Source organism: Gymnogyps californianus, chromosome Z (assembly GCF_018139145.2).
Source record: "Gymnogyps californianus isolate 813 chromosome Z, ASM1813914v2, whole genome shotgun sequence".
Taxonomy (NCBI): Eukaryota; Metazoa; Chordata; class Aves; order Accipitriformes; family Cathartidae; genus Gymnogyps; species Gymnogyps californianus.
This window is the reverse complement of record NC_059500.1, coordinates 16,346,048-16,368,688: the sequence shown is the minus strand read 5'-3', so window position 1 is coordinate 16,368,688 and position 22,641 is coordinate 16,346,048. Positions and strand designations below refer to the sequence as shown.

Sequence of the window (22,641 nt, the reverse complement as noted above, 5' to 3'; positions counted from 1 at the left end):
TCATCTCGGTCCTTGGACCTGATCCACATTTGACACGAATTCTCCACTCCGTGGTGTTATTAGTACCTCGGCTTGACCTGCAATTCCTTCTCTGGTCCTTAGGCTGCTCGGGGCCTAAGGTGAAAACAGATGTAAAAAAAAGGTAAAGCTAGCAGTGTTTAAATGCTTGATCTCCGGAGGCAAGGAATGCCTTCTTTCCCATGATTGCCTCCGAACAGGGTCCACTGTCTAATTGTAAGTGCCACTGCTCATAAGCCATGTGCATTGGATGTCTGCAGGGATGAGCTTTCTTTTAGAAGCCAAACAAAACCATTGATCCGGATTGGCATGGGGTGGGGTAGAGGTAAACGTCCGTTGTGCATCCTTTCAGGCTTAGGCAGAGTCTGCTGTGTTTGTCCCCCCTTTCTCCAGGCACCTCTTCCCTGAGCTGGACCTGCCTTTTCTCCCCCTGTTCTGGACACCCTGTGCCTCTGCCCCATCCTCCCAGCTCTCAACATGCCTGTTTTCTTACCTTTTTACCCAGTCTGCTGTCAACGACCAGCACCATGTAGAGAAAAAGATGCTTATCTTGGGACTTTCCCCACCTGGGAGATCAAACTCTTACATTCTAGATTACCACTCTCACCTCCTTAAGTAGCAATGTCTTTGTTCAGAAATCACATGTAGGAAGCTGCTTCCTGAGAAGAGTGACTACATCAATGGCAGCATGAGCTACCTAGTTCAGTGGTAGGAAGTAGGGTATTTCTAATACTGTGACCTCTGCTGATGGTGTGAGCTGAACTCTAAATTTCTTGTCCCTTCGGTCCTTTGTGGAAACCCTCTCCCTGGTTGCACAGCCCCTGGCTGGAGCAGTGGGTGCAAACAAGGCTTCTCACAGCCCACCCTCAGTCCTGAGCTTACACTAGCTACCAAGAGCGATGCTGGGTCTAGTGGCAAACATCTGTGTACCTTTCTGTGAGGCAACCTGAAGCCTCCAGTTGCAAGGTTCTTGGTTTTCAACTCCTAAGGACAACCTCTCATTTCGCTTCCCCTTCTTGGGCTTTCTCCAGCACAGAAATACTGTCTTAGCAAGTGTTTCTACCAAAAGCATGCAGATACTTATGAGTACACAGTAACAGAGAGAAGTGTGGATAAATTTGTCCTCTGGTCTCTTTTCCACAGACAAAAAGTGTGTTCTGTCTTAACTTCTGTTCATACAGTATCTTAAAGTATTCCTACCTCTTTTTCCTGTAAGTCTCGGGGGGGGGGGGGGGGGGGGGGGGGCGGAGAAAGAAAGAAAAGAAAGAAATGGTTAATTACTTCAGTGAGTGTCAGATTAGGATCTGATTTAAACAACAACAAAAAAATCTAGAACCATTAGGTACATCTTCCCTCCTCTCTACTGCTGGGAGTGATTGCCCCACCAGAGCTCTTGTGAGATATGAATGTCTTCAGAGGTCCTCTCTGCAGCACCAGGTCCTGTGGCTTACCTGTCCCATCTTCAAATTCCTCACTTACTTTCTTCTATGAGCGCTCTAAGCATTTCCATTTTCCTCCTGAGACTCACAGTGCTTGAGGCTTATTTTCTATGTAAGTAGGCAGTGAGGTTAGTGTAGTTCCACACCTGTGGCCCGGGCAAGGTCAGGTGATGACTTTCTTCCCTAAAATGCTTTTTGTTTTTCACTTCAGTGAAGCTTTCAAAGACTGTGAATATGATATGTAAAGCCTATGGACCCTTAGACACAATAAACTTAGGTGAATTCAAAGGGGATGATGCCTGTTGTAAAGCTTGGGAGTCATGTTCTCAAAAAGTAAATTTCCAGAATGTGTAATAGAAAAGATTTTGTTTTTCTAAGTGCCATTACACCTGAAGGTATTTTTATTAAATATAAAAGTTTGACAGAGGACACCACAACGGAAAATATCTAGCGAAATTATTTAGATGCGGGCATTCACACACAACTGAAGTGTGCTTTGTAACACACAGTGCCGCTGGCTCCTTGTCCAAAGAGCAAACGTTTACGACAGAAAGGAAAGCACCTCAATGTGATGAACCTATCTTTTTAAAGACTTTTTACAGAGACAAAAAGGTTGCGAATACTTTTTCACAGAGGTTGGGCTGGAACTTGGAGGGAAAACCTTTTCCTATACTTTCCTAAGCAGTGCGAATTCTTCCTTTCCTTCCCTGTTCATGGTGGCAGCACTAAAAGGAGAGTTGCCCCGGCCGGTGAATGCCTTGTCCCTTCAGGCACTTACCGCGCTTACACCACCTCCGAAATCACCGTGCGTAACTCCGTCCCAAAAACTCTTCACCCTCTTCAGATGACTTCCCAAAGAAGTTTTGGGCTTCGGCAGCTCCGAGGCCAAAGCCCCTGGCAAAGCCACGCTCTTTCGGCACGGCTTTCCAGGGCGGGGAGAGGCTGCGTGGAAACCCCGTGGGCATCTCGGTGCGGATGCCGCTCCACCTGCCGTGTTTCTGAAGGGACTCCCCGGGGCTCTGGCCCTCCGTCCCACGGGGAAGGGGGCACCTTCAGCGGGCAGCCTGCGGGCGGGGCGGCGGGCGGCGGGGACCGGGGGGTAGCGGGGAGCCGAGGAGGCAGGGATGCTCCGCGCCCCGCCGCGCCGGCTCGGGTCCGCCGGCAGCTTGGACGGGTGGGACCGTCACCTGCCCTCGGGCCCAAGCATCGCAAGGCTGAGCTGGGCTCCTGCCTGCGTGCAAGCCCGGGGGGGGGGGGGGGGGTCGGGGGATAAAAAGAAAAACACATTCGTCCCACTCGCCCTGCCCCTGCCCCAGACCGATCTGCTGAGCCCTCTCCCGCCGGCCGCCAAACGCCCTCTGGGGCGGGACTCGCTCTCGATTTGGCCCCCAAAGAGCTAGGAAATAACCTTTTTTTTGAAGGGAGGGTTACTTCTTTTTTTTGCTCTCCCCCTTCTATTTTAACGAAATAAGCGGCAGAAAGCCGTTCCTTGGTAAACTAGAGGCGGAACGACGGGGCACCGGAGCTCTTCTTCTGGCCTCGTGATCTGTGCCCTGAGCGAAGTACAGGCTCCTAAGCACGGGCAACAAAAATACCAACGTATCTGTGGGAAATCGGAAAAAAATAGCCTTCGGGCATGGTATGCACCCGTGGTGCCTTATTCCACACGGTGTGCTTGCCATCGGTTTTTTAGCAGAAAAAGAAAAAAAAAAATCTTCCGCCTTTAAAGAGATCGTAAAGTCATACAAAGGTACGAAGTGCAGTTGAGCTTTCCTGCTGCTCTGTAAGCGTTGTTTTAAACAAAGAAATTAATGAGTTTCATGGATGTTTTTAACTCGAGTGTGTATGTGCATAAATAATACACACCTCCGTATAAGCCCTGTGTATTCGACCTGCGTGGATGTGTTGTGTGTATGTATATGTATTTATGCACAGGCACAAAAAATGTAAGCGACGAACAAAGTCGAAACAAGTAACACCACCCCACACTGAGTAGTGCTGCTTACAGGACCGTTTAATAGTTGAACACAAGGATTTTTTTTTTTTTAAGCCAACCTCTTTGATATTTTGCTGTTGAATAATAACAGGTATTTCATCACACATAAGTGGTAGGAACATAGAGTAGACGATGGAAATAGTGTAGGAAAAACAGAGGCAATGCATGTGAAGAGATTCAGATTTATAACCAAGCTCGGTCGTTTGTTTTTGTTTCCAAATATCTGGTTTAGAGACCGGGAAAGCTGTCTTAAAAATCCCGATCTCGTTGCTCAGATCTTCTAAATCAACGGGGTACCTCCAAGTGTTAAAACTACGCAGTAACTAAACGATTACCAATTGGTTTCTCACATGGATAGCCTTCCCTGAATACGTCTATACAAAATATTTGTAGTAGTTCCCAAATTGTAATCTCGGTCAGTGTTAAATATTTTAAGACTTTCTAAGTTGAGCGGGGTGATGAGGGGAGAAGATTTGAAGATGCATTAAATTTGTAAACGAGATGGCTAAGGTGTTCACTATTTCGGAGCGCTATATAAAAGAATCTCAAGGTATCACTGAAATGCGAAGCTCCCCGGGATTGGGCGATAATGAACAAAATCAACACCGTCGTGAATAAGACAAGTATCTGGTGGAGACCAAGGCAGCGGCTTGCACGGCAGTGAGCAAGCCGCTAAGGGAAACGGAGCGTTCTCACTTCTCGAAACCGCATCAATTTAACAATAACTGGAGGGAGGGAAACGACGAAATTGGTGTCGTGTCCCCCCCCCCCCGCCCTCTCTGGAGCACCGGAGAACCATTTGCTGCTTGTCCCCCGCCGACGGGGAGCCTGCGGGGGGCGGGGGGGGAGGACCAGGAGCGCTCCTCGCAGCCGTGTTTTGGTTCTTTCCGCTTTTTCTTAGAATATTCAGAAGCGTGCGTCGCCTCGCAGAAGCAGGACACGGAGTGCCCGGGGTGTGCGGGAGGAGCTCTGGGCAGAGGGACAGCGGAAGACCCTTCCCAGCAGCCGGGCCCCGGGGGCACCGCCAGCCGTGAGCGCTCGCTGGGCGCCTCGACGGCGGGGGCCGGGGGCGGGGGGGGGCGCCCGGTACCTGCCGCGGAGACGCGCGCAGGGGACAAGGGAGAGGGTCTCGGCGGGGGGCGGCGAACAGCGGGCGGGGCGGGGGGGGGGGGGGCGGCCGGGGGCGGGTCAGCGCACAGCCCCCCGCGCGGCCGGCCCGGCGCCCGGTGCGGCAGCGAGGAGGGGCGGCGGGTGGCGCAGGTACCGGCCGACCGGTCCGTGCGGGCCCCCCGCCGCCACGTCGAGGGGGAGGCGGCCGCGGCCGTCGGGCAGGTCGAGGCGCGCCCCGGCGCGGTGCAGCGCCGCCAGCGTCTCCAGGAAGCCGGCGCGGGCCGCGTCGTGCGCCGGGAGGCAGCCGGTGCGCGGGTCGGGGCGGTTGGGGTCGGCTCCGCGCTGCAGCAGCAGCTCGGCCACCCGCGGGCTGCCCAGCATCATCACCTGCGGGGAGAGACAGCGTCAGCGCCGCGCCCGCCCGCGCCGCGGAGCCCCGCGGCTGCGGGGGGGGGGGGGGGGGGGGGGGGGGGGGGGGGGGGGCGGCTGGGGGCTGGGGGGGCTGCGGGGCCGGGGTGTCTTTTGGGCGTAATTTTCCTATGTCAGCTCTTTGTAGCCGTCACCTGCATACATGGGCACGGCTGTACCCGATGATCCTTAAGGGTCCCTTCCAGCTTGAGACGTTCTATGATTCTGTGATAAATTAGAATATTAGCTACCATGCGTGTGATTTCCAGACTAGGTACTGCATATCTGCATGTTCTGTTCCACACCTTACACCATTTATACATACCATGGTATATATGGTGCTTGTGTACATGTACCACCTACACATGCACACATGTATGTGTGTATATATACACACACACATATATATATGTACACACATATATACACAGGTATAAATTTGTATATATACACGATATATATATGCCATTTTTATATACCACTTGTATGTACCATTTATTATACCATAAATAGTGTGTGTGTGTATGTATGTGTACACACTATGTATATACACACTACGTAAATACACACTATGTATGCTGTGACAGCCCTGAGGAGCCGTGCATTAAGCCTCCTGCCACTTAGGACGCGTTCCTGGCTGATTTACCGATGGACAGCGCAGCTCGCAGCCCAGCAAGCGCGGCCGGGCAAGGCAGTCGGGTGCAACGGCCCTGGCAGTGGTTTGGCTGTTTTCGGTGCCCGGTGTGGATTTCCCCCCTCCTGAGTTCTGGATCGAGCCGTTTCCCTCTCTCTCAGCTCTGGCTAAACCTAGGCTTCTTCTCACGGGAGCAAGGAAAGCTGTTGAGCGCCCATGGGTAACGCACAAAACTTTCCTGCTGAACCCTAATGCCACTCTGCAGCTGAACCAAGAGCAGAAACTTCTGGCAAGGTCTGATCATGCACGATTGAACAAAAACAAAACAAAACCAAACAAACAAAACAACAAGCAAACAAACGAAAGAAAATGACACTTGGGGTTTTGCTTCCCGCATTCCCCTGGTCATTTTCAACGGAACTTAAACCTCCATAAATTGAGTCTTAACACTGTAAAAAATATCTTGAGACAATAGGTTTTCTCATTATTTTCTTTCTCAAGACAATTTGATTATGGACTACAAATATTTGGTTTTATTTATAATAGAAGTGCGAAAATGCTTATACATTTCATCATTTATAAATTCCTGTACAGCTTAAGTTTTTCAGAAAGATAAAGAGAGTCCACATGTCAGAGTGGCAGCCATTTTGCAAATAGTTGGTAAAGGAAACAGAACTTAGTCTCACTCTGAAATGAGGGGAGGAAAGAGAAAATTTACAACAATTTGGAGATTCTTCTCATCTGGAATTTGAACCTACAACAGAAACAAAACGAATAACTTTCTCAGTGCCTTTCTCAGTAACTTACTTTAGAAAAATATTTCCTTTTCCATATAAAGTGCAAGGGCCAAAATGGCTGTTCAGCTTAGCTGGTGAATCATTAAATACATTGCTTCAAATGACAACTCGAGAAAACCTTTTCAAAAAATACACAACTCCAGTTCAAATCACAGTACATTAATCTTTCAATGAGCATTTAAAAACTTTCAGCTGAAGATTGTCGATTAATATAACACACTTCTAGCTCTCAAAATGCCTGGAAAGCAACTCCACTACACACCGGTACTTAAATATCTATCAATATCTACCGCTATTGATTAATAGTGAATATTAAAAATACTACTAATGATAGTGAAGACTACTAATATATACCTAGTTTCAAGTTACAATTTCTACCCAGTGACAATTTCTACACCGTCTTCTGCGCCGTTCTTTCACATTAAAATACTAGTAAGGGACCCCACTTCGATTTCCTTGGGGGAAAAGACCTATTAGGGCTATATTTAAAACAAGCAAACAAACAAGAAAAGTTGATCGAGGCGCAGACAACTCCCTGAACCCAGCTGGAAGCGGATTTTGCAGTCCCACTTCTCCTTTAAATTACCCCCTAGCATAATTCGTTTGCTGCCAGCGATGCCCTTCTAAACTCCATCTAGTGTTTGCAGGCGGGCCAGGGTTCAGGAAAGCGCCCGCTTGTATTCAGGCAGCTGCGGCAGGAGTCCCGTTCCGATACTAACAATAAAAATTCATTCAACACCCAAAATCCCTCCCCTCTCCCCCGCCAGCGTGGCAGCGGACAGCTCCCCCCACCCGTCACCCCCACCCCCCCGGTGCTCCGTACCTGGAGCGGGGTCCTCCCAAAGGAGTTGGTCCCGTTGGGATCCGCGCCCGCGTCCAGGAGCTTCCGCACCTCCTCGAGGTCCCCGCGGGCAGCGGCGCTGCACAGCCGGTCGCCGGAGCCGTCGCCCCGGGGGGACCCCTCCATCGCCCCCCGCCGGCCCGACCCGCACGGCCGCCCCTGGCTTTCCGTCTCCCCTGGCCGGGACCTCGCACGTCGCGGCGCCGCGGCTCCTCCTCCCCGAGGGCAGTGGCCGCCCCCCGGTCCCGTCCCCCCCCTCCCGGGACAGGCGGCCCCGGCCCCCGGGCACGGCCCTGCGTACCCTGCCCTGCCTACACCCCGGGCGGGGCAGGGCGCTGCAGCACCCCCCGGCCCCCGGCTCCAAGCGGGGAGGAGAGCGCAGTCCTGGCGGCTGCGGTAAAATCCGCGCACCCTCCCTGGGGGGCACGGCGGAGGACCGCGGGGTGCCGGCAGCCGGCTCCGCAGGCTGAAAGCCGGGGGCAGCTGGGCACCCCCGAGGGGGAGCGCGATTTCACACCCCGCCGAGAGCGCGGGGCGGCTGCTGCGGGGGCTGCCTCCCTCCGGGGGCGCCGTCGGTGCGGGAGAAGGAAGGGGACGGGGGCTGCGGCCCTGCGCCCCACAGAGGCGGGGGCGGTGTGAAGGCTTCTCCGGGCTGCCCGGGCTGGCCGCAGCTGCCCCGGCCCGGGCAGGTGGGACGCGCCCCGCGGTTATCTTGCGTGGGGCGGGCGGGGGACGACGACGACACTGGAGCCTTGCCGGGGCAGAGAGAGACTCTTTGTGCGAGGGATGGATTTGGCTTCTGCCTCCGGAGGGGGGCCCGGCCCTGCCCCGCCCCGAGCCCCTCCGAGCGATGGGTCTGGGGTCCGTCCCTCCGTCCCGCTGCCGGCCGGGAGCAGGCGGCCCGGATGAGGAAGAGAGCCGTGCCCGCAGGAAGTCTGCGATCCACCTAATGGCACCCGGCAGAAGAGGACCGCTTCACCCAGGCCCTGCGGGAGCCGCTCGCAGGCAGGAAAACCGCAGCGAGACCCAGCCGGGGTAAGGTACGGCTCTAGCCTGGCAGCCAGAGGCTGGGCAGGGCCTCGCCTCGCCGCTGTGAAGATCCCCAAAAAACAGGCACCTGGCTCCTCCCCTTGCTTTCCGCCCTCCCACTCATCTCTCCTGCACACAGCGGCTCCCCGCTGCGGGCCCCGGGGACGCCCGTCAGCCCCCCGCCCCCCAGCGACCCCCTCCGTCGAGGGGAGCGGGCGATCAGCCCCAGCGCCCGCGGGGCTGCGCAGCACCCGCGACCCGCGGCTTGAAGTTTTTATTCCGCCATCTGGAAGCTACGGGCAGACCTGGGTAAGAAGCAAGGCGAAGGAGGAGCCTTAAGGCTCCTGCATTCCCGCAGGGCAGTGCGGAGAGCGGGGCGTTTCGGAGCGGTCGGACAGTGAAGTCAGCAAACACAGAAAACAGATTAAGGAAGTTTTTTAGGGTTTGTTTTTTTTGGTTTGGTTTGGGTTTTTTGCCCCCCCCCCCCCCCCCCCGTCAGTTTCCTAATCTCCTCTTTTTAATTGCAGAAAACCAGTGGGATTGCCATTAAAGCAGTATCTGCCACGCAGATGCATCTTTGTTCCCTTCGGCGTTAATCTCCCCCCCGCCGCTTGGGCACACGAACAGCCCTGCATGGCGAAAGGGGAAAAACGGTGATTTTATGTCTACATGTACCGACGGCAGAAAGGCAGGGGCATCCTTGGATGAGGAGAAATAAACACAAATTTACCCCTGCGTAGACAAGTCAGAAGTTCACTGAAATTTCCTCATTTGGGGTCTTTCTGAGCCTCCCTCGCAGAGTTTTTGGGGAAAGTGGCGTTGCAAGAGCAGGGTGCGACATTTGAAGGCGGCTTGGGCGGAGAGATGCCCGCTCGGCAGGGACCTGCGGCAGGTTCCCACGCACCGTGGTTTTGCTGCAGCGCATGGTGCAGAGCGGACCCCAGGACTGGCGGGCCATTAAAAAAAACCAAACCAACAAACAAAAAAAAGCCAAAAAAACCAAACAAACAAGCAAAAAAACAACCAAACAAATAAAGTTTAAAAGTGGATTTTTAAAAAGCCCGTAAAGTCTGAGAAATTAAGAGGAAAGGATACCCAACCCAACAGGCAAAGTGCCCTCCAGTCCTTCGTGCGCTCTCTGCCTTTAATGGTATCCACGTAGAGATAAATCCAAGGAGAAAACCTCCTTGGTTACGTGTGTCAGGTGTCTTAAAATTTCAAATCAATATTGAGGAGCAGCAGGGTTGTGTATTATCGCTGGCTAATCTTGCTTTCTGTGAAATAGTATTGATAGTGCATTTTATACATCTGTGTGTGTGTGCATAAGTGTATGCATACGTGTCTTTTTGTGAATATGTAAGTACAAAAAAAATTATACACTCACACGTCAACGTATTTGTAAGTGAAGACGTTACTAGAGGAGTCAGATGGCCTATCTGCATCTCCGTCCCTCCTAAAATCTGTTAAAAGCTGCGAAATCGCAGAATGGCGTAAAACAAGAAATAAGGTCCCGTGCTAACGATTACTGACCCTCCAAATCACTTATCAAGTTAGTGGACCATTAAAACGACACAATTTCAAGTTGCATTATTGAATTCATACGAATTTTTCCCCCACAAATATACATCCTATTTTGCACAATTCTGGTACCAGCAAATGACCTCAAATTAATCAAAACATGACAACACACGGTCATATCTGAAGTTAGGGAAATAATAGCTGAGCGTGTGCTAATGTGTTTTGAAAACGACCCTTGTATTACACTTGTATCTTGGGGGAAGGGAGGAGAAACCACCTTCTCCCCCCAACAAACCTTACTGCAAATATATTTTCCCGGAAAAAAAAAAAAAAAAAAAAATCGATCCACGTTAAGCAGTCTCCCTATCTTACATTTCTGCTCTTATCTCTTTTTAAAGTCACTATTCAACAATACAGAGCTTTGACACTGAAAACAGATCCATTTATCCATTTTAATACTACAGTACAGCAATCCTGCAAATTATTCTGAGATGTTTTAATAATAGCATACAGGACGGAAAAGGTAATTTTCAGTTACCAAAAGCAGCCATCTTATGCCCTGTTTAAGGCTCAGCAAGTACTACCCTTTTAATGAAGGCGGGGGGGGGAAGTATTTCAAAATATTTACGTGAGTTATTTTATCATCTAACGAGTATTTCGGTGATAAGTTTAGGGGTTAAGTAACTACTACGAAGATACAAACTATAGAGAACATAATATTGGGATTTTCTCGCCTGTGAATAGGCAAAAAAGGTGCACGAGGGGCAAGGGTGGGGGGGTACAATGCAGAGGTTGCATGGAAATAACCTGATTTACAATTAAGGGAGGAGAAAAACACATTGTTTGGGCTTATGCTAAAAATGAAGCAAAAAGGATGAATAGAAATAGTTGAACAGTATCCTTCTACTCTTCAGCTTAAAATGTCAGTATATTTGCAAAGATAATTAACCTCATTACAGGTATTGGGTAAGAACAGGAATATCCAGCACCTTAATTTTAGACCTTTAGAAGTTGTGCCATAGAGGTTTCTTTTGAATATAAAAATGACAAAAAAAACACCAAACAAACAACAAAAAAACAACAACGCAACAACCTGCAATGATAAAGAATAAACACTTTAGTTTCTGTTTTCTGAGTCGTGTGACAGAAGCTTGTGCAGAGCACATTTCTGAATGTAATATGCTGCCCTAAATAGCTGTGAAAACATCCCTAGATATTTTCACATTTTTCTTAGAAACTCTCCGGAAAATTTTAGATGCATATTTTTTTGGTCCCTCGTTTCGGGGAATCATCGGAAAGTAAAACCATCTAATGGCTCTATATAATCACCTAACAGTTTACAAAAAGTAATTAAGCGTTTGTCGGGCAAGGTATTCCCTTCCTTAAAAAATAAATAGCAAGCAAAGGCAAATAACAAATAAACAAACTCATACACACACACACAAACGGCAAAGCAAATAAAATCTCTCCCATCGTCCTAAGAAATAAACAGGTTTAGATGTCGCAAGAAAAATATGTCACGGCATGGTCAATGCTCTGCCCGGGTGGGTAGCTGTAGGATTGCCTCTAGCAGCCAGTTTTTGAGTGTCCGTCCCTGTCTCGGACCCACTCGGGGTTCAGAAGCAGTTTCGTGGATGCTGTTTCAACGCAAGGCTCTAATACTGCTCGAGGAGTGTTAAAATTTTCTTTGTTCCATCTATTTAATTAGGCAATTTCATTTTGAACAAAGCTTGAGAATAGGACCCGTCTCTCTAAATAGGAAATAAGGGCAAAAAGAGCTGTTTTCTTTTTGTTTCCAAACTTATTTTTTCCCCTGAAATGGATTTCCATCTAATTCGAATATGGCTTATATATAAGCCATTCTCTTCCTGCAGACTGTGGCCCGAAATACTATGGGTTTGGGGTTCGCTGTCTCCGAGCTGCCAAAATATTTGTGCATTACTTTTGTGACTGTAATGTTGTTACATCACATTACAGAAGGGGTACGGTTAGGCAAAAGCGAAAATCTCATCTTTTTTTAGATTAAACACACACTTTTGTTTTACCCCTCCTCAGCCCCTTCAGAATCAGATTTTCAGCACATTTCAGTGACTGTTTTAGACCGAACTGGTGTTTTAGAAGAACTCGATCTACCTGATGAAAAGCTCGAGGGGAAAAAAAAAAAAAGGCAGCTGTATTTGCAGCAAGTGTGGAAATAGAAAAAAAATTGCCACACTGCCTGATCCATGAGAGGGTTTTGTCCTTGCTACAGTGAATTTACTTTGAGATAATCGGCAGCTTCATATTTATGTTTTATATTCGAGATCTGTGCACTTTAGGTCAGTCAGAGTTTATAGTTTCTTTTTCCCCTGTTTCGTGTAAGATGAAGAAATTAGGCCTACTACAAATGCAAGAAACGAGGGGTTTGAAGGTCACAAGGAAAATTGGATATTGTTTCTGATTTTTTAATATATATGTATACACACACACACACGTGTGTGTGTCTGTGTGTGTCTGTGTGCATATCTCCCCACACTTCATATTCAATAAAGTGCTGAAAGTGATCTAACCAGAGACCGGAGCAGACAAGCTGTGAATTGCTTTATCTCCACACCTCGAGTCCTATAGCTTGAAGGATTTCGGGTTTTTTTTTTACACATATTTTTGTATATATATCTATATAAAATATATAACCTTTATTTTGGCAAATGTTTTCAGGAAAATATTTCTACTTTCCTTCTCTCCACCTCTGTTCTTCTCCAGTCTGCTCCAGATTAGAGGAGGTTGTGGACTCCTCTAATGACCCCCTATGAGGATTTTGCAGAACAATCCTCAAATACTCGTCAAAATTAATATTCGCTTTATTTTTCATTATGTGTCTAAGTACGTGTTATGATCGAGGCCTAAGCTGCGCCGTGCAGATCCACAACAATCCGATTTTGCATTCTGCAATCAGGAAAAAGTCTGTAAAAACGCCTGAACCTCTGTTGTCTCTCAAGGTCCTTTATACGTGTGTATTTTAATTACTCTTTCTGACGAGTACTTACTTCTTACTCTTACTCTGTTCGGCCGCTCTGACCCTTATTATGCATATTTATATAACAGCAAGGGAAGGCAAAGTAGGCCACTGTATTTCACTGTCATTTACAACAGTGGAAAGTAATACATGCTCGGAAAACAGTGGCCATTTTCTCTCTTCAGAACAATAGTTATGTTCCTTGTTCGCAAGGAACTGTCTGCAAATGTTGGTAAGGGGTGGTGGGTTTATTTTTTCTAAATTAGCCATAGAGAAAACGAAAAGAAAAAATTCTCGGAGGGGGGGGGGAGAACGAAGGCAAAAATAATTTACAGTAACTTTTCAAGAACCTGTCGTTTTCTACCGCGTTTAAAAAAAAAAAAAAAAAACAAAAACAAAACCAAAAAAGCCCCAACCCAAAACAAAACCAAAAAGAATAACCCCCACGCCTGTGAAAACCTCACGTGTTCCCGGTGTAATCCGAGCATGTGGCGCGGAGGGGGCTCCGCGGGGCTGCGCGACCGGGGACGGGCAGCCGCGGGGAGCGGGCACCCCGCTCGCCCCGGGCGGCCGCCACCTCCTCCCGCTCCCGCTCCCCGCCGCCCCGTCGGGCCGTCCGCCACGATCGGGGCTGCCCCCCCCCCTCACCGCGCCGCCTCCCCGAGCAGCCCCGCTCCCCGGGGCCCTACCTGGGCCGGGGGCTCCCGCGGCGCCTCCGCCGCAGGACCAGCAGCAGAGCGAGGCGCGGCGGCCAGCGCCGCCCCAGCGCCCCGACGACGCCGCGGAGGATGCGCCAGCCCAGCGCCCAGGCCCGGCGCAGGCTGCGGGCGCGCCGAAAGCGGACGGTGCACCTTATCCGGGGGGCCATGGGTGCGGGGGAGCCCCGCCGCGCCGCGCTAGAAATACCTCCCCGGCGGGGCCCCACGGGTGAATCGGCCCTCTCACCCTCCATTCATTGGAGAGGATTTTCTTTCTTTTTTTTTTAGTTTTTTTTTTCCCCCTGCTTTTTTTTTTTTTTCTTTTCCGTTTGACTAATTTCGACTCCTCATTTCGCCTTACCTCCCTCCCTCCCCCCCCGCCTCCTCTGCCCTTAAACGCCTCCTATGATGATGGCTCCCGCCTCGAAAGCGGGAGAAGGAGGACCGGCGGCGGGGGATGGGGACGGGGGAGGCCGCCGGCTCCTCTCCCCTCCCATCGACTCGCCCCGAGGAGCACCACCGCCAAACGGGCGTGGAGGCCGGCCAATCGCAGGGCGCTCCCCTGCTTTCAAATAAAGCCTTGACGACATGTCCTTGCCCTCCCCCCGCCCCCGTCTGTCCCTCCAAACACGCCGCCTCCCGCTCCGTTTGGGGGGGGGGGGTGATTTTGTTTTTTTTTCTTGTTGATTGGTTGATTTTGGACCCCGCTCCCCTCGGGAAGCCCTCGGCGGGGCGGGGGCTGTGGCGGCCCGGCGCACCGCGACCCCTGCCCGTCCCCCCGGAGGCTGCGTTGGTGCCCCGGGAGGGCGGCTAGCGGATCCCTGCCGCTTTAAAAGCGTAGGCCAGTATTGGCCCGGGCGAGCAGCTATTTCCTTGTCACATGGTCATTTGAACGCGACGCGGGGCCGTTGCGTAGCGGAGCGAAAAAAAACAAAAAATTAAAAAAAAAAAGCGGATCTCTTCTCCCTCCGCCGGTAACCGAAACGGGTAATTAACTGTTTCCTCTCCCCCGACCTTCTCCCCGGCCGTGCTCCGCGGTGCCGGACCGCTTTGTTTTCGGTTTGAAGGGTGAGATTTTGGAGCGGTAGGGGGAAAGCAGCGGAGGAGCGCTCAAAAGCCCCGAGCAACCTGCCGGCGCTCCCCTCCCGGGCCGGCTCCCGGCGCTGCCGCGGGGACGGCCGGAGGGGTGCTGAGCCCCCCGACAGCCGCTGCTAAGCGAGGCCTGCCGCCCGGCAGAGAATCTCTGGGCGGCGGCGGCGGGGGGAGGGGTGGGGGTGTCCCGCACCCCGTCCCGCCTCCCTCCCCGGGACCCCCTCTGCCTGTGCGTCCCCCCTCCCAGTGTGCGGGGTACCTCCGTGCGAGGCGCGGGGAAGGGTGACGGGCAGGGAGGGTGTCGGTCCTGCGGGCGCATCTTCGCCCTCCCCGGGGGCGGCGGGGCCCTGCTCGGCACGGCCACGGCACGGCACGGCACGGCACGGCACGGCACGGCTGGACACGGCTCGGCGCGGAGCTGGGGGTGCGCAGGGACGGCAGGGAGCCGGCGGGAAAGGCTCCGGGGAGGGGACGCAGCGCGGCAGTCCCTGGGAGGGCTGGTGAATATGCGCGTCTGCAACACCCCCCCATAACAAACACCTCCTTCTCTCGGCTGGACAAACAGTAATAACACCGATGTCAATAGAAGTTTCCTTCTTCTGCCTGGGCACGGAGTAACCCTAACAACAATGCTAATAAAGAGGAGCCTGTAATGGTTTCTCCTGGACCGAGTCCGATTTCAAGCCTGGGAAATGGGTGAGTGAAAACAGCCATTGCGAAATGAAAGCAGCTCTTCGAGAGATGCCTTTTTTTTTTTTTTTTCTTTCTTTCCCTTTTCCCCTCCTGTGGAGACTCCTCCCTGACAGACAAGGCAAAATTGAGAGAAATGAATGCCTGCCTGGCTGCATGATGCAGGTGCCAGAGCGGCGGTGGGAGGATGAACTGACAGTTTTGGCAATAGAAACCAAATACCCACCAACGCTAAATGCATGGCCGAGCCGGGCCCTAGGAGCATCTCGTCGTGCACAGGGCGCAAACCCTGCTGCACAGGGTTGTGTGTGTGTGCGCACATGTGCTCAACTACAGCTGTGATATCAAAAATAAAAAGTGCGAGCTACCTGCCACGTTAAACGTAATGCTTTTAGGGCTTTCTTGAAATGTATATTCCTGCTGCTGTTTGTTGTTGACAATTATTACTCTTCTTTTCAGGGAGGACTCCAAGCCCTGGAGCCGACACTGCTGCCAGAAGAAAAGGTGCCTGTGGAAGCTCACGCAGCCGAGTGGGATCGTGTGGGGGACCCCCATCCTCCCACGGGGTGAGTAGCCCCCACCGTGGGCCTGGCCCGGGCAAGGGCTCCGGACCTACGGCGTGAGGCAGATTTATAGCAATTAGGCATTTAGCCCTGCTGGGTTTTGCGGGCATATTCTGCTCGTTTGGTGCGATCAGCCTAGGAAAGTCTGTTATTCCCCTGCCAATTTTATGCATAAGTATTATTGTTGTTGTTGCTGCTGTTTCATAAGCCATAACGGAAACACTCAAAATTTTAAATCGAATTTTGGTTCTTGAGAAAACTACCTTTTAAAATAGGAATACTGGTCTAACTGAGGTTGGAAGTGCAGTTTATTAGACCCTTACTTTTCTGTAAAGAGGGTGGTCAGGCTCTAGCCTTGCCGTGTCTCCGTGTCTGGTCCCAGCTCCATCCCGGTTCCCTCAGGCATGGGATGTAGGCGCTTGACTGCTGCGTGCCCAGTGTTGTCCTTGGCTCGCTTATGGCTATGCTGTGTACTAAGACAGAATACAGTACAATTTCATAGGATGTTACCACCGCAAATTGTAATTTTATATATTTTCTATTTAAATATATGTATAAAATATATATTCTAGGCATTCTTATAATAAACAAGCATGGATACAGACTAAACATAATGTGATTTTTTGGTACATATTTTATACGCATATAATGTAGTTATAATTAGATATAGGCGTATTACATATACAAATAATTGATAAGGAAATACATAGACTTGATACATAATCATAATGTTTTTTTATATGCGCATATTATGCATATTTTTATATAGGTATTACATAGATCTATTACGTCCATAAATGGCACAACTACATATTTATAGCATGCCAACTTATACAAAGTAATTGGAAAGCACGCACTGTATGAAATTATGTTGTAATAAATAAGATATTCCAATACATTATATAAAAGTATATATATTATTTTTTGTGTTTATGTGTGAAATATCTAGGAGTTGGACACTCAGTAGGAATGCAAAACGAAGGGAAGCCTTTTTCACCTTTAATTCGCTACGGGTAGCTCTGCAAAGCGCCCAGGATTTGCACTGGGTGAGGAGACCAGAGCTCTCCCGCGGCCCCGCCTTGCCGCCCCGTCTCTGTCCCTAACGCGCAGGACGTGCGAGCACAGCCCCGCGTGGGGTCCGGGGAGGGAGGCAGGGTCCCGTACTCGTGCCGCGGGAGCGGCGCCAGCCCCACGGGCTGGAAGCGCCGTCCTCGCCGCCTGCCCCACCGCCCTGCCCGCTGCCGCCCGGACGCCTCCCGCAGCACACCCCTGGAGGTCGGGGACCCGCCGCGGCGGGAGCCGGTCTCCCCGGCCGCCCGCTGCCTCTCGGGGGAGGCTGGGCTGCCGCTGTAGCTTCACCCTGGGGTGCTCACACCCAGCCTCCCCGCGCCGGGGCAGTCGGCGAAATACATATCAGCTCTCAGACAATTAAGCTACCCCTCGCCCCCGTTCGTCCTCCAGCAGCACAGCCTTGTTGTTACAACGGCTTGTTTGTTTCTTTACCAAACGTGCCACCTTCGAGCAGCTTGGGAAACCCTGGGGCCGAGCTCGTACGTACGATTTCTAGTTTTCAGTTGCATGCCACCTTCGTTTTGCAACGGTCATGATTTCTTCGAAATACTGTTAAACTTACAGTAACTCAGGGAAGGTCACCTGCAAGTTGGTAAAACACCTATTACTTCGAGCGAGGGCGGTATCGGGCTTGCAGAGACACAAATCGTTCTTTATTTTCTCCTTCCAGGTCCCATGTTTACAACCTTCATGAGAAGAGCCACGGATGTGCCACGGGCCCATGCACAGACATGCACAGCATCTTACGCGGTTTTCAGAAGGTATTTGCCAAAGCCGCAATCGCACCAGGAAGCCTCAGTTCCCCGCTGTCCCGGCCGGTTTTGCTAGGGAGAGGCAGAGGTTGGCTTCAGCGCCCCTTGAGTCCGATTTATCTTGAGTCTGAAATCAAACGGGGAGCGGTGGGCTCGGGCCCGGGAGAGCCCGGAGCCTCTTCCGTTCCCTTCAGACGGAGGGCTGGGAAGTGCGAGCGGGGAGACCCGGGGGAGGAGGGTAAACAGAAAGCCCAGACGCGGCCCTGTCAAAACACGTAGGGTTTATTGTGCCATCTCTGCGCGGGGGTTTTCCTTCATATTTATTTCTCTTCACAGTGTTTGGACTCTCGCGTGAAAAAAAGGGCGGCGTGAAGGGGCGTAGGGTTTCAAGTGCAGGATAACGTACAAACACGTGCAAAGTATAGCGTACAAAACAACGCATATCCCGCTGGTCCTTCGTGCATCCGAGCGGGGAGACGCGATCCGGGGATTATTTACAGCGCGTGAGTGCTGCTCGACTCCGTGTCTCCCGAGGCGGGCGCGGGCAATAAATTAGGGGAGGGGGTCGCCCGGGAGGAGGCTAGGCGCGGGGCGGCGGGTGGCGCAGGTACCGGCCGACCGGTCCGTACGGGCCCCCCGCCGCCACGTCGAGGGGGAGGCGGCCGCGGCCGTCGGGCAGGTCGAGGCGCGCCCCGGCGCGGTGCAGCGCCGCCAGCGTCTCCAGGAAGCCGGCGCGGGCCGCGTCGTGCGCCGGGAGGCAGCCGGTGCGCGGGTCGGGGCGGTTGGGGTCGGCTCCGCGCTGCAGCAGCAGCTCGGCCACCCGCGGGCTGCCCAGCATCATCACCTGCGGGGAGAGACAGCGTCAGCGCCGCGCCCGCGGAGCCCCGCTCAGGCGCTCTCGTTCAGCCCCGCAGGAGCGGGGATCGCCCGCGGAAAGGAGAGGAAAAATCCGCGGGTGAGGCCTAGAGATCAGCTCCGGAGGCGCCACGAAGGGCGGGGAGCTCGGACCCGGCGGGAGCGTTCCGCGCCGCGGGACGCGGCGGGGCAGAGCGGCGCGGCAGCCCCGTCGGGGCCGGGGCGTGCGGGCCCCCACCGGGGCTGCTCCGCGACGGGAGCCGGCAGGGGGGCGGCAGGCGCGGGGCGGAGGGACCGGGGGAAGGGGCTCGCCCTTCGCACCCCCGCAGGAACCGATGGCAAGTCCCGAGCCGCTTTGCAACGGCCACCGCAGAACCGTGCCGGTGGAGCGGCTCCCGGGGGCCGCCGCCGTCCCGCTCTCACCCGGGACGCTTTTCCAGGAGGTCCTTGGCAAGGGGACACGCGTGTGCAGGGAAGCCGCCCTCCCTGCAGCGCGGCGCCCGCGCTTCCCTCGCCCTCAGGAGAGACTCAAAACCCACCTTTAGCCTGACCCCCCTGCCTAGTGCAGCACCAACATGCCCGGGAGCCCTCCCGCTCGGGCTCGCCGTTTTCTAAGCTGCGTTTCCCCCAGCGCACCCGGCAGTGCGTTCAGCGCACGGGCTAAATCCCTGCTGCGCAAAGGTGCAGAAAAAAAGCATGCCGGAGGACGGCATCAGATACGTCCTTCGGGTGAAATGCTGCACCGACATTTTGTAGGAGAGAGTTTCGCAAGCACTGGCCGTAAAACTTACATATAGCTTCTCAGATTATTCCAGTTTCGTTTTATTTTTAAAATTTAAGCAGAAGCTGGCTAGAGCTACCTCGGAAATTAACTCAGCTTTATAAATCTAGTATCTGCTACTCCTCCGGGCACTACATCTATCTGCACGTTCACGCGACTGTAAAATGTGGGCAGACGGAGCCCCACAGGGACTGCTAGCTGTCTACCTGCAGTGACTGCGGGGCAGGGCTATCGCACCCGGATGTTTCTGCTAGCAAGGGTCAGTGAATATATCGTGAGAGTCAGTGAATATACTTTTTTTCATGGGGGAGGAGAGGAAAAATACTAACAGACGTGTAAAGCAGAAGACGAGGTACGACGAAAGGGTTATTCTTTCTGAAAAGGTGACTCGTTACTTTTTATTGCAAGTTTATTGCGAGATGAGCATTAAAGTTCTCGGTTTTGAGTCATTCTATCTCAGTTGATTAAAATAAAGTCAAGGGTTGCTAAGACTAAAACCTCTCTGTTGCGGCCGTCACAGACTTTCGCCTTTCCAGAAAGCCGAGAGGAACCGCTGCGCCGCGCCGCTTTGACCGCGGCCGAGCGCAGGCGTCGGGGGGCGGCCGCCGCCGGGAGGCTGCCCCGGGGCCGCCGCCGCCGCCCCTCGGGCACGGAGGGCCCGCTGCCCCCGCCCCGCCGCCCGCACCCCTGCCCCCGGCCTCCCTACCTGGATGGGGGTCCGGCCGTAGGAGTTGACGGCGTTGGGGTCCGCCGCGCCGTCCAGCAGCTCCCTCAGGCGCTGCAGGTCGCCGCGGGCGGCGGCGTTGGCCAGCTCGTCCGCCGCCGTGCCGCCCGTCCGCCGCGCCATGCCCCGGCTCGCCCCGGCCTCACACCCGCCGGCGGCCGGGCGCCGCGGAGCGCTGCAGCTCCCACTCGGCCGCCCCGCGCTGCCCGGGGCTGGCGGCGATCGAGGCCCGCCGGGGGCGCCCTGCCCATGGGAGCGCCCGGTCCCGCCGCTCCGCTCCGCTCCGCTCCGCCGGCAGCCCTCGGCACCCCGGGCAGCACGACCCGGCCCCGGCCCCGGCCCCGGCCCCGGGGTGCCTGCGCGGTGCCGTCGCCAAGGCCGCCTCCACCTGCGAAGACGCGGCGGCGCCGCCCGCCTCTTGTTTTCCCCTCACAGCTGGCGTCGCTCCGCCCCGGCCCGGCCCGGCCCCGCGGGCCCCGCCTCGCCCGTGCGCCGATGTCACCGTCAGCGCGGCGGAGCGCAGCGGCAGCGGCCGCGGCCGGCCCCCGGCCTGGCCCCGGCGGGGCGGAGCGCCGTGCGCTGCCCTCTGAGGGCCGGGAGGGCCGGGCTCTCGGATGGGCGTCCGGCGGCGGGGCGGTCTCTCCATTTTCTCGTTCTTCCTTTTTCTTTTGTTGCCCCCCCGGCCCTCTCTTAAGGGCAGCGGCGTCTTAACCTATGCCTGACCACCCCGGGAGGAGAAGAGCCCGGGGGGAAGGGTAGGAGCAAAGAGAGCAAAAGGCTTTACTCGACGAGAGCGGGGTTTAAGGACGGGAGCGGGCCGGGGACCGCGGGCCTGGTGTCAACGGGGCCCCGCTGCCGTCCCGGCGGGCACGCTCGCCCTGGCGCTGCCTCCCCGCGCCCTCCGGACACCCACCGGTACCGGAGGCGCAGGAGGCGGCGGTGGCCGCCCTTCTTCGTCCTTCTCCTGGGGCGAACTGCGAGCTCTTCCGAGCTTTCCTAGTTGGCACAAACGCTTAGTAACAGGCGGTGGGCACAGTGGTGCAGAGAGCCTGCACGGAGATACGAGCCGCGACTGCGACGTCTCCACCCTCCGCCTGAACCGGCTGGTTTTTCTTTTTTTTTTTTTTTTTTTCCCCCTTAATTAAAAAAATGCACCAGGTCGAGACTTTGAACTCTTCCTCCAAACAAAGGCCACGGAGGACGGGCAAGGTGTTTGCGCGGCTCGGCGGACGCCGCCCGCCGGGGACCCGGCCCCCGGGCGAGCGGCGGGTGGGGGCGGGATGCCGCGGGGCGGGGCGGCGGGGCGGGGGGGCGCGGGGAGACGGCAGCACCACGGACAGCTCCCCCCCTGCCGCCGGCCGCGCCGCGCCGCCGCCCCGAGCCGCCCGCCGGGCCGGGACGCCCCGAGCCGCCCGCCGGGCCGGGACACCCCGAGCCGCCCGCCGGGCCGGGACGCCCCGAGCCGCCCGCCGGGCCGGGACACCCCGAGCCGCCCGCCGGGCCGGGGCGCCCCGAGCCGCCTGCGTGTTGACCACCGCCTTTTGCCGTCCGCTGCTCCGGGGGGAAACACGTCCCCGAGCTGACAGAAAAAACACCGGTTGCTGAACCCACCGAATCACCGCATCGGTGAAGTGCGGTGGCGGGCGATCTTCCTCTTCGTCCTAAAGGTTGCTTTGTGAATCTCGCTGTAACTACCCATACGTGGAGTGCTTGCGTTACAAAGGGAGTTGAAGGTTTCTTGGGTCTTACTGCGCGTGGTGTTGTGCAAAGACTCAGAGGAAGTAACAGCTCCTCACTTTTTCTTTCAGGCATGTTTCACAATGTTGCTTCTTCAGGTTTATAAGTGCCCTTGCTTCTTTCACTGTGAAGTGTCGTGAAAGTGATCTATTTCCTCACCTTAGCGGACGGATGTGACCTTTGTTAGATACATGTGATCTCTAAGCTGATTCTCTTGGGAAGTTTGCAATCACAATCCTACTCCATATTGCCATTCTCTGCTTTTTAGTCCTTTGCCAATCATGCTGCCCACTTGTTTGCCTGCATCTTTATCTGAAACAATCAGCACATATTATCAAAACAATGAAATTATTTTCTTGGCCTAATACTTTAGAAAGGCACAGCTATACTACCAAGAAAGCTCTCTGTTTTCAGTACCAAATGGTGCAGGCAATTTCCTCCAGCAGCAAGTAGAAGAATGTTAACGGGCGTGGCCAATGAAGACTGCCTATGTAAAGGTTAAGTTAGTGGTTTTATTTGCAATGCTTGGCATGTTCCTATAATCGAATCAGCCTAGTGCCAAATTCTGCTTCTTCACTCACACCGGCTACTATTTCTATGCTCAGATATGTAGAAATGAGTGGAGTTCAACTCATGATAAAGAGCTTCTTGATATAAATAGTTGCTTCCGGTTAAACAATTGAGCATTTATACACAATCTGGTGATTTCCTAGTGTTCTGTTCATTGTGGTTTTTTTTTTTTCTTTCCTCTTTCTTTATTAATTAATTTGCTATTCAAGCATTTGGTGCCACAAAAATGAGAAAATAAAGATACTTCAGACCTCTACAGTAAAAAAAAGGAAACAAGAGGAAGAGTTAAACCTATCTACCCTGGTATGCAGACCACTGTACAG

At 53.7% G+C, this 22,641-nt stretch overlaps 2 protein-coding genes across 2 annotated transcripts; both read right to left on the bottom strand.

Moving 5' to 3' along the window:
• LOC127027236 (cyclin-dependent kinase 4 inhibitor B-like) lies at positions 1-7,369 on the bottom strand. Its single transcript, XM_050912828.1, has 4 exons — positions 7,226-7,369; positions 4,709-4,950; positions 2,508-2,571; positions 1-114 (listed from the first exon to the last, which is right to left on the bottom strand). The coding sequence occupies exons 1-4, from the start codon at positions 7,367-7,369 to the stop codon at positions 1-3; spliced, it is 564 nt and encodes a 187-aa protein (XP_050768785.1).
• A 10,862-nt stretch (positions 7,370-18,231) lies between these two features.
• On the bottom strand, positions 18,232-20,204 carry LOC127027235 (cyclin-dependent kinase 4 inhibitor B-like). The gene is made up of 2 exons (XM_050912827.1): positions 19,994-20,204; positions 18,232-18,495 (listed from the first exon to the last, which is right to left on the bottom strand). The coding sequence occupies exons 1-2, from the start codon at positions 20,132-20,134 to the stop codon at positions 18,232-18,234; spliced, it is 405 nt and encodes a 134-aa protein (XP_050768784.1). The 5' UTR covers positions 20,135-20,204.
• Between the last annotated feature and the right edge of the window lie 2,437 nt (positions 20,205-22,641).

Bases quoted from the DNA above. Each gene is read 5' to 3' on its own strand.
- LOC127027235 (XM_050912827.1), bottom strand. From the start codon at position 20,134: ATGGCGCGGCGGACGGGCGGCACGGCGGCGGACGAGCTGGCCAACGCC. The intron at 18,496-19,993 runs GTAGGGAGGCCG...CTCTCCCCGCAG, and splicing joins ACGGCCGGACCCCCATCCAG to GTGATGATGCTGGGCAGCCC.
- LOC127027236 (XM_050912828.1), bottom strand. From the start codon at position 7,369: ATGGAGGGGTCCCCCCGGGGCGACGGCTCCGGCGACCGGCTGTGCAGC. The intron at 2,572-4,708 runs CCACCCGCCGCC...ATCCCTGCCTCC, and splicing joins CCGGTCGGCCGGTACCTGCG to TCGGCTCCCCGCTACCCCCC. The intron at 115-2,507 runs GTGCCCCCTTCC...TTTTCACCTTAG, and splicing joins CCGCAGGCTGCCCGCTGAAG to GCCCCGAGCAGCCTAAGGAC.